Genomic DNA, 12,265 nt, shown 5'->3' with positions numbered 1-12,265 from the left:
CCAGGTTGCATCGATCCGGATGTGGCAATCCAGTTTGTAGTGATCATGTTTGAGAGATGCCTGACATCTTGAATTATTGAGTCACTTCTAAAAATAATTCTTTTAAGTGACCTGGGTACAACAATCAGTTGTAAACGGGACCCAGTTTTTAATGATCTTATAACAGTGATCCAGTTATAGCAATCAGTAGTGACCCAGTTAGCAGTTGGCTTGTTACAGTGACCCAGTTAGCAGTTGGCTTGTTAGAGTGACCCAGTTACAAGAATGAGTTTGCAGTGATTTTGTTACAGTGACCCAGTCATGAGAGGATATTGAAAAGCTCCTGGCTTTGGGTGAAAGAAAATACAGGAGGATCAGTTAATTCTGATTTTATTCAACATATTCCCCTCTCAGATTCACTCACTTATTGCAGTGGCCCTTCAGTTTTTCTAAACCCTGTAAAAGAACTCACAAGGTTGGGCCTCCAACCAGACCTTTCACAATACCCTTAAAGCAAGGAACTTTCCAGTGCCCCCTCATATATATATATATCATCATCATTATCATCGTTTAACGTCCGCTTTCCATGCTAGCATGGGTTGAATGATTTGACTGAGGACTATGTATGTATGTATGCATATATACAAAGGAATGCTAGAAGGTTCCTAGCATTGGGTAAAAGAAAATATAGGAGAATCAGTTAATTATGATTTTATTCAACATATTCCCCTCTCAGATTCACACACTTATTGCAGCAATCCTTCAATTTTTCTTAGCCCTGTAAAAAAACTCAGAAAGTTGGGCCTCCAACCAGGCCTTTAGCAATACCCTTAAAGCCAGGAACATTTCAGCGGCCCCTCGTACAACAATCAGTTTGTCACGACCCAGTTTATGTCCACTGTTTACATTAGTCGAACTGGTGTCCCATCTTGATTGTTGCTTTCATTATATTTCAGTTGTTGTACACTTCAATCTTCTTCAGGTGTCTTGTGATTCACCTTACTAAAGTACCAGCCGAGTACTAGCATCACTGTGATTGACTAATCTCCCCTACCCTCAAAATTTCTGGCCTTGTAAATAATTGTGAAACAATTGTTGAACAGGCTCTATGATCAAGCAGACCTATGACGAAAGCCAACCCAGCCATAACCACCACCTTTTAACTGTTTAACATTCAAATTACTCAGTAAAATGTAATGTTTGTTTCCTTTCCTTGTTTTGGATTAATCAAGCATTATCTCCGAGCTTTGAGATTTCCATGATGTGACCATTATATTTTTAGAAAGACAATGTAGGGTAGGTGCAAGAGGCCAGATCTGGTCAATTTGAACATAAAACAGGTAGAATATCTGGGCTGGATGTGGTCAGTTTAAATGCTAAAGGGAAAGAGAATACTCTCTCCAAGAATATACAAAACATAAAGTATATTCTTCTTTTTTTTAAATAGTAGGACATGAATTAAAGGAAATTTGGCTGCTATTTCTTGCATTTCTTTTAGACTGAGCAACCACAAAGAGATTCCCCTATTGGTTTGCAGACGATGAGGTTGAACTGATGGTCATTTTTTGGACTGTCCCTCGTCAGAAGAATATTTACTCTGCTGGGCTAAATTCTATATGGGTGGTCATGGCCTTACTGCCTTATTTCCAAATTCATCCCCACCACCAGTATCACTGTCACCCCTACTCCTGTAACCACTACCATCACCACCACCACTGCTTTCTCAACTATAACAGTTGCCACTACATCCTATTTCTTTATTACCCACAAGGGGCTAAACATAGAGGGAACAAACAAGGACAGACATCGATTATATCAACCCCAGTGCGTAACTGGTACTTAATTTATCGACCCCGAAAGGATGAAAGGCAAAGTTGACCTCGGCGGAATTTGAACTCAGAACGTAATGACAGACGAAATACGGCTACGCATTTCGCCCACTACATCCACCACTACCACCACCTCTGTTAGTAGTATTCCCACTAACATCATCATCACTACCACCACTACTACAACCAGCACCATTCACTCTGCTACTACTAAAGCCACCACTGCCGCCACCACCACCATCGCCGACGCCACCACCACCACCACCATCGCCGCCACCACCACCACCACCACTATCGCCACCACCATCACCACCGCTGCCGCCTCTACCACCACCACCAGCATCATTGTCCTTGCCTTTGACTCTACCACTACAGAATGGACTCAGGAATGGCTAAACTACTATCTACCCTGTTAAATTACTGGTACATATTCAATCAATGTTTAAAACAGTGGAAACAAGTTGAAGCTTTAATGTTAATCAAAGATTAATCTGAAGAATGGATTAGATAAGATTAGGATTAGCTGTCATGTTAGGATTTAGAGTTAGGAACACGCACACACACACGCACACACACACAATTGTGTAATCACATACACATCTAATCATGCACACACACACATACATTGATTCGTGCATACACACATGAATCTACACATATTCAGCTACACATATGCACATACACATACAGAGTTACATACACACATATATGCTTATGTACATATACATACATTCAGTTATGCATACGCGGTTTCACACACACATTTACATTTATACATACATTTACTCATGCACACACACACATACACACACACACACACATATATATATATATATATACATATATATACACACACACACACACAGTTATGCACACATATATATACATTTACAGTTATATATACACACACTACACATGTACAGTTATGTATATATACACTTTCAATATATATGCATACACATACTCACACACACATACGCACACATTCAGCTGTGTGCACATACCGATACATACATTTCCAGTTATATACACACACACTCATGCTCACACACATTAAGTTATGCATACAGTTATGTACACACACACACACATTTACGTTTATACATACATTTACATTCATGCACACATACATATATATATAATAGAAACATGTTACAAAATATATATATATAATATCCTACGTTTTTATTTCTTAGGAACCTACACCAACCCTTCCTGCCATCGTTCCTCCTTACCCCAACCTTCCCCACTGGTTGCTCCCCTATATTACCGCCTCAACTGGACCCCCCTCTCCCCAACTCAACTCTCGAATATCTGTATTCTTTCCTCTACTTAATAACGTTACTCAGTGACGATAACGAATGTCTTTATTTCTTAGGAACCTACACCAACCCTTCCTGTCATCGTTCCTCCTTACCCCAACCTTCCCCACTGGTTGCCCTCCTATATTACCCGCCTCAACTGGACCTCCCCCTCCCCAACTCAACTCTAGAATATCTGTATTTCTTTCCTCTACCTAATTACGTTACTCAGTGATGATAAATGCTGTGACTACAAAGACCCGGGCTGCTTTCTGCAGCAATTCCACATACCCCCTACTCATTCTAAGTACCCCGGACCCCCAAAGTACCCTGGATCCCCAAAGTACCCCGGACCTCGTTGCCCATGTGCCGCTGACACGTTAAAATGCTCGAACCGATCGTGACGATGCCGGACCCTCCGGCCCCTGTGCAGGTGGCACGTAAAAAGCACCCAATCCACTCACGGAGTGGTTGGCGTTAGGAAGGGCATCCAGCCGTAGAAACTCTGCCAGATTCAGACTGGAGCCTGGTGCGGCCCTTGGCTTCCCAGACCCGGTCAAACCGTCCAACCCGTGCTAGCGCGGAAAGCGGACGTTAAACGATGATGATGATGATGATATTCATACACACACACACACACATATATATCCATCCATACACACAAACATACACAGTTATGCACACATACTCATACATACGCTTACAGTTATGTATACACACACTTTCAGTATAAATGCATACACATACTTGCACACACATACACACAGATTCAGTTGTGCACACATACTGATACATACACATCCAGTTATACGCACACACACACACATTTATACAATGGTAAATTGGCAGAAGTATTAAAGTGTTGGGCAAAACGACCTCTAGTATTTACTGAAGCACCTTATGCTCCGAGTTCAAACAGCACCAAGGTCAACTTTGCCTTTCATTTCCCCGAGGTCAATAAGTGAAACAGCAAGAAAGAAGAGTTGACTATGGGTGCAGGCATAGCTCTGCGGTAAGAAGCTTGCCTCCCAATTGACATAGTTCTGGGTTCAGTCCCACTGCATGGCACCTTGGGCAAGTGGCTCCCACTATAGTCCCAGGCCGACCAAAGCCTTGTAAATGGATTTGGTAGATGGAAACTGAAAGAAGGTCATTGCATGTGTGTGTGTGTGTGTGTGTTTGTCCTTCACCACTGCTTCACAACCTGTGTCAGTGTTTACATTATTATAACTTAGCAGTTCAGCAAAAGGGACTGATATATATCAGGTTTAAAAGAAAAAGCAAGTACTGGGCTTGATTCCTTCAACTAAAATTCTTCAACATGATGCCCCAACATGGCCACACTCAAATACCTGAAACAAGCATCATCATCATCATCATCATCATCGTTTAGCATCCGCTTTCCATGCTAGCATGGGTTGGACGGTTCAACTGGGGTCTGGGAATCCAGGAGGCTGCACCAGGCTCCAGTCTGATCTGGCAATGTTTCTATGGATGGATGCCCTTCCTAACGCCAACCACTCCGAGAGTGTAGAGGGTGCTTTTTACGTGCTTGTTTTTTACAAGCTCCTAATTCAATTCATACATCGATGCCAGTACTGCCTGACTGGTCCTCATGTCAGTGGCACGTAAAACCCACCCACTACACTCTCGGAGTGGTTGATGTTAGGAAGGGCATCCAGTTGTAGAAACTTCGCCAGATCAGATTGAAGCCTGGTGTAGCCTTCTGGCTTGCCAGCCCTCAGTCAAACCACGCAACCCATGCCAGCATAGAAAGCGGATGTTAAGCGATAATGATGATGATAAATAGAACTAGAAGGCAACAGAGAATCGTGGAAATCTGCGCAAGCAGCACAACCAGATGATGATGATATAAACATACATAGGTGATGAGCTGGCAGAAACCTTAACACACCAGGTGAAATGCTTAGAGGTATTTCACCTGCCGTTATGTTCTGAGTTCAGATTCCGCTGAGGTCGACTTTGCCTTTTATCCTTTCGGGGTCGATTAAATAAATACCAGTTACACACTGGGGTCGATGTAGTTGACTTAAACCCTTTGTCTGTCCATGTCTTGAAGATGGACAATGTGAGGGAACCCTTTTGATGCAATTCTGATGAAGTACCACTCTAATGTCTAAAATCACAAACATTATGTAAAGTTTGATTTTTGTGTAAACTGTCATTGCAAAGAGAGTTGGTACAGAAACAATTGTAACGGATCATTAAAGTTGTGTTAAAGGATTTCTTTGTCTTCTTAATATTCAGATTATATATATATATTATATATATATATATATATATATATAGAGAGAGAGAGAGAGAGAGAGAGAGAGAGAGAGAGGATAAATATGACATAAATTCTTGTTTTCAGGGAAGGTAAAACATTCACTTGGTGGCCCTTGGAACTACATCCAAATGAATTTCCCAAATTTGACATGTCATTAAAGGGAAAAAATGCAGTCTGATTGGTTGGAGATAAGAGGACAGCATGGACTTGTGTTTCTGCCACAACAGACATCATCAGCACAGCTGTTGTTCTACCTTGTCTCCAGTAAAACAAAATACTTAGACATATATAACAAAAACGAGTAGTATGCATTTATGGTCGAGGTTAGTAGCATACACTTACCTTATCACTCAACTTCTCTTCATTAATCTGCAAATACAGGTAAGGAAAGGAATGAATGTGACAGAATGACACATTTCTTCATATCTCTCACTTCTACACACAGAAGCCATTCAGAAAACATTTCACAAAACAACCAGCACCACACACAAAAGTTATACAACATTCTTATACAAACACGGTACATAACATGGGCTGGAGCAACGTGAAATAAAGTGTTTTGCTCAAGAGGACAATGCTCCACTGGGGATTGAACTCACAACCATATGATCATGAGCTAAATACCCTAACCACTAAGTCAGGCACCCTCACTATACACAGACAACACTCACACATAAGGCACACATACAAACTGCACAAAATCATACTCAATAAACACATAGTCATAATCACCAGTGTATATGGCTTGGTAGCATGTACCATACTTTCACAAATTGTTTTAGGTGCTTGTGTAGTCATGAGCAGACACAAATACCCTTGGCGGACGTAAAGAATGTTTTTTTTTTTTACAGAAACCCCCATTTTCGAGTACAGAGACTCTGATTCTACAAAAAAAAAACCCCCCAAAAAAACAGCATTTTAAAATTTTAATTCTTCCACCGCCCGCCCAAATTCTTCAATTTCCACTTTATTCAGAATTTTTTTTTTTTTTTTGCAATACACATACAAAAATATGGAGATTATGATTCTGAAAAAAAAAATTCATAAAATTTCAATTTAAAAGAAAAAAAAAAAAACTTTTATAGGTGGGGGAAATGAAAATTTTTGAATGCCATTTTTTTTTTTCGCAGAATCAGAATCTCCATACTTGAAAATGGGGATTCTGTAAAAGAAACAAAAAAGAAAAAATAAAGGGGGTGCATTCCACATTCTTTACATCTGCTGATACCCTCTTGGTATTTCTCACTCCTTAACTTAAAGGGACACCAAGGATGTGACAGCTGGAGGGAGGGAAGGCGGCACCAGCAATGAGTTGATGCTTGTTTACAGCTGAATGGACTGGAGCAACGTGAAATGAAGTGCCTTGCTCAAGAACACAATGTGCCACCTGGTCTGTGGATTGAACCCATGACCTTATGATTGTGAGCCCCCAAAATACCTACATGGACACAGAAGATAATTACATGTGACATAGCTACGCAGATTGCACATGGTACAATACACAACACACACAACCATGACAATAACAACAACAACACCAACAACAATAATAACAACAGCAATAACAACAACAACAACCAACGAACCCACCTGTTCAGCGGCCATATTGTCTACTGGTACCTCCATCTTGGTGTCAGCACTCTCAGACACGACATTGGCATGTCGGGTTTCTGGATTCTTGTCTTTTGCCTTGAAAACGCCTCCTTGATCTGAATTGGTAGAAACGGTTGAGATGCATGAAGACCATGAGAGAGGAAGGAGGAGGGGAGGGAGAGGAGGAGGAGAGGGAGAGGAGGAAGAGAAGGGAGGGAAATTATAATTGATGCCGGTGCCTATTATGTGCCACCGACATGAGTGCTACTTATGTGTCACGGCAAAATATTTAGCGGTATTTCGTCTGTCTCCACGTTGTGAGTTCAAATTCCGCCAAGGTCGACTTTGCCTTTCATCCTTTCGGGGTCGATAAATTAAGTACCAGTTATGCACTGGGGTCGATGTAATCGACTTAATACCTATGTCTGTCCTTGTTTGTCCCCTCTATGTTTATCCCCTTGTGGGTAATAAAGAAATAGGTATGTGTCACTGGCATTGGCCACATTGCCTCAGTGAAGCCCAATACCTCTCAAGTGTTGGGGCTCATGGAGGCAATGACAAATGACCGAGACCTTTGGCAATATGCTGTGCTTGAGGAGAAGACCCATCAAGCCAAGTGAAACTGTAGTCGTGGCAGATACCGGTGTCACACAACTGGCACCTGTGCCAGTGGCATGTAAAAGCACCTATTATATTCTCGGAGTGGTTGGTGTTAGGAAGGGCATCCAGCCGTAGAAAACCCTGCCAAATCAAACTACATCTTGGTGCAGCTCCTCAGCTTGCCAGCCCTGGTCAGACTGTTCAACCCATGCCAGCATGGACAATGGACATTAAATGATGATAATAATGATGCGACGATGAACTTTTTGTCTACATAACAAAAAAGGCAGATCTGACGAAATCATAAAGATGCTAGACCAGGGTCCATATAAGATTTTTAGGGGTCTATACAACAGCTGGGTTTCTTTCTCTAATGTTTTCCAAAGTTCAATCTACTTAAGTTAATGTGTGAAGAATAAAATAACATTGAATGGCTTTGGGGTCCACCAGAAAAAAAATATCCAAAGGGGACCGTAGATAAAAAATGGGTGAGAACCCTTGTATACCCTTCTTTAATATATACACTTGTCTGTCACTCCCTCTCTCTCACAAATTCCTTCTCTCTCTCTCTCTCTCTCTCTCTCTAGACACACAAACACAAATTCACTCTTTCACTTACATATTCTCACTGACTCTCTCTTACATGCACATACACACTCTAACCCAGTGGTTCCCAAACATTTTCGGGCTGCCACCCCCTTGACACCCAGTCTACATTCCTAGTGACCCCACCCCAACTAACCATCACAAATGTATTTGCCGAGTAAAACGTAACATAATGAACCCATTATTTTGTTGTTTGTACATGAATCACCACCCCATTATCACCCCACAGTTCTTCAATGCCACCTTGGAACTTTCCACCACCTCCAGGGGGACAATACCTATTTCTTTACTACCTATAAGGGGCTAAACACAGAGAGGACAAACAAGGACAGACAAATGGATTAAGTCGATTATATTGACCCCAGTGCGTAACTGGTACTTATTTAATCGACCCCGAAAGGATGAAAGGCAAAGTCGACCTCGGCGGAATTTGAACTCAGAACCTAACGGCAGATGAAATACTGCTAAGTATTTCGCCCGGCGTGCTGACGTTTCTGCCAGGACAGTACCGCCCTCTTTGGAAACTACTGCTATAACCTAAACACACACTAACCCACACTTAGTTCCCACTCTTAAACACACACATGCATGCACAACCTTCCTTTAACTCAGTGGCACAGTTTACCTCGGTCATAATCTGGTTGCTTGGCTGGAGCCTTTTCTGGACTTTTCTTCCGTCTTGCCTGTCGGACATGGAACACCCCGTTCTCGTTCTCTCGCACTGTAGCTCGAGATTTCCTTGACCTAATCAAAAAACAACAAACATTATAAACAAACAAAACAAACAAACCAACAATAAGTTAACTTTAAGAATATTTAGACATAAGGCACGGATGTGGCTGTGGGGGTAAGGCGTTTGCTTTCCAACCACATGGTTCTGGGTTCAGTCCCGCTGTAAAGTACCTTGGGCAAGTATCTTCAACTATAGCCTCGGACTGACCAAAGCATTGTGAGAGGATTTGGTAGATGGAAACTGAAAGAAGCCCATCATATATATACATATATATATATATATATATAGACATACACAAACATATGTGTATATATATATATATACACACACACACATATATATATATATATATAATATATATATATATATACATATATATATATATATATATATATACACAAATAAATACATATATGTATATGCATACACATATACAAATATATATACACATATATATACATATACATACATATATATACAAATATATATACACATATATATACATATATATACATACATTATATATATATATACATACATATAGATACACACATTATATATATATATACACATATACATACATATATACATATATATATACACACACATACATATATATATATATACACATGTATATACATACATATATACACAGACATACATATATATATATATACATACATATATATATACATACATATATTTATACACATACATACATACATATTTGTGTGTGTGTCTGTGTTTGTCCTCTCACCATTGTATGACAGCCGATGGCGGTGTGTTTATGTCCCTGAAACTTAGCGGTTCGGCAAAAGAGACCGATAGAATAAGTACTAGGTTTACAAAGAATAAGTCCTGGGGTCAATTTGTTCAACTAAAGGTGGTGCTGCAGCATGGCCACAGTCAAAGGACTGAAACATGTAAAAGAGTAACGAAGTCAAAGAATGAATTTTCTAAAACAGACAGTCATATGAATATTTGTTTTGTGGGTGGGAGGGAGGGCAGATGTCTTAATTAGTCAGGAGACTAACTCTTGTATAAATAGTATTCCAAAGATAATGGTTAAGTTAGTTCACATAATTCCATAAGGGCCACATGACTGGTTTCCTAGCCACTACACACATTTTTTTCTCTGCTATTTTTCTCTCCTTGTTTTTTCTGTGTCCTTTTCTGTAGAAGAGCATAGGCTCGAAACGTAAAAGACTTTTTCTGTTCCTGAGCGTTATACTAATACATCTGTTTGTTTTGTACACCACCTGTCTTCATCTTTTGTTTATTTTTGTAAACTTTCCCTTTATATATATATTTTTTAATAATTTTGTTATATATTTAAATAATATAAATTAAATAATGTTATGTATTGGCTTAAGTTTTTCATTGTATGATTTGCCTAATAGTGGTTTTATCTCTAATTTAATATTATATAATATTTTACTATAAAATTGGATTCAATCCTAAATCTGATTTTTCCCTGTAAGTTTGGATTTATTCCCTAATATTTATTATATATATATATATATATATAATATATATATATATATTCCTCTCTGGATGGAACACTGGTCTGTTGCACAGTTACTAATTTGTACCAGCTGTGTGAATTGGAGCAACATGAAATGAAGTGTCTTGCTCAAGGACATAACACATCACCTGGTCCAGGAATTGAAACTACAATCATACTATCTTGAGTCCAACATCCTAACCACTAAGCCATGTGCCTCCAATCAGAAGATAATAGGGGCTGCAATTAGAATTAATCCATCCATTGTCCAGCTTAATTGCTATTATATAGATGTTGGGTATCATTAGGGGAATGTCTTCGGCTGTAAGAATTTGGGTCATGTTCCCTGTCTGTGGAAAGATGATTTCCTAAAGCATGAGTCAAAGTTTATTGGTCCCTTTTCTACCATCGAGTTGCAGGGCTGTGCCGATATTATTTCTCTTAGCAAACCACCCCGCCAAAAGAAGAAAGAAGATTAGAAAGTGATACCCATTAAACCATTAGGTTCTTGAGGTGTGACCAAAGATTGGACAACTTTTGGGGTTAAAAAGTCAGAGGTCCCGCCGATCCAAATAATATTACCAGAAACTCGGGGACCAGGCCGGAAGTGGAGGAAGGAAAGAGAAAATAGAAAAAAGGATGAGAATGCTTATTGGATGTAAGTCAGTATTTGATCAAGGACACAACGATACTTTGATGTGATTTAGAGTTGCTAGGAAACGGATTGATTTTGGTAACGATTTTAAACTAAAGAAAGTCTATGTCATGGAACACATGGGAAGATTTTAAAACTTTCTATATAACTATTTTCAAATGTGTTTGTGTGATCTTGGGTGTTTAATGTATTTTTGTGGGTCCGTTTTCATACACTTGTGTTTGTGTGAGAGAGAAAGACAGTGTGTGTATGTGTCCATATTTTCATACATATGTCTGTATATGTGTCTTCTGTTGCATGTAAATGCTTTTTTCTTACTATCTGTAAATCAAAATCGAAATCGATCAACATCAATGGAAATTGCAGCTGTGATACCAGCGCCGGTGGCACATAAGAGAACCATCTACACATGGGCGTTGCCAGCACCGCCCCGACTGGCCTTGTGCCGGTGGCACGTAAAAAGCACCATTCGATCGTGGACATTGCCAGCCTCGCCTGGCCCCCATGCCGGTGGAACGTAAAAAGCACCATCCGATCATGGCCATTGCCAGCCTCTCTTGGACCCCGTGCCGGTGGCACGTAAAAAGCACCATCCAATCATGGCCGTTGCCAACCTCGTCTAACCCCCGTGCTGGTGGCACGTAAAAAGCACCATCCGACCGTGGCCATTTGCCAGCCCCGTCTGGCACCTATGCTGGTGGCACATAAAAAAGCACCCACTACACTCATGGAGTGGTTGGCGTTAGGAAGGGCATCCAGCCGTAGAAACATTGCCAGATAAGACTGGAGCCTGGTGCAGCCTTCTGGCTTCCCAGACCCCAGTTGAACCGTCCAACCCATGCTAGCATGGAAAGCGGACGCTAAACAATGATGATGATGTATTAAGAAAGAGTAAGAAGTTTCTGAAAACAGACAGTTTCATTCCTTCTATCATAAAGAATGAAATCCTGCTACTTCAAGAGTCCCAGGTCTCAGAATTGTACTGGAATATATTTGAAGCAAAAGGACTTGTGTCGAATAATACATCGGTTGATACATTTTATCTCCACAAAGGACTGCACAGTCTAAAATCAATGGACAAACAGAAGGTTTATCCTAATGTAAATATAAAGATGAATCTCTAAGATACAACAAAATCACAAATCTGGAGAGATGAGTAAGCATTTCATCTGGTT

General features: G+C 40.2%; 1 protein-coding gene across 4 annotated transcripts in view; it reads right to left on the bottom strand.

Annotated features, from left to right (window-relative positions):
* The window catches only part of LOC115223948 (doublecortin domain-containing protein 2-like), a 145,463-nt gene that overhangs the window by 15,018 nt on the left and 118,180 nt on the right, over window positions 1-12,265 (bottom strand). For all 4 annotated transcript variants that reach the window (XM_029794693.2, XM_036512945.1, XM_036512947.1 and 1 more), the window contains 3 exons: window positions 8,824-8,942; window positions 6,990-7,108; window positions 5,742-5,768 (listed from right to left, as the gene is read on the bottom strand). In XM_029794693.2, the coding sequence (XP_029650553.1) occupies window positions 5,742-5,768; window positions 6,990-7,108; window positions 8,824-8,942 (265 nt within the window). The remainder of the gene's footprint in view (window positions 1-5,741; window positions 5,769-6,989; window positions 7,109-8,823; window positions 8,943-12,265) is intronic.

This window comes from Octopus sinensis, linkage group LG24, assembly GCF_006345805.1.
Source record: "Octopus sinensis linkage group LG24, ASM634580v1, whole genome shotgun sequence".
Lineage (NCBI taxonomy): Eukaryota > Metazoa > Mollusca > Cephalopoda > Octopoda > Octopodidae > Octopus > Octopus sinensis.
Note: the sequence above shows the minus strand (reverse complement) of the source record. Positions and strands in the feature narration are given on the sequence as shown.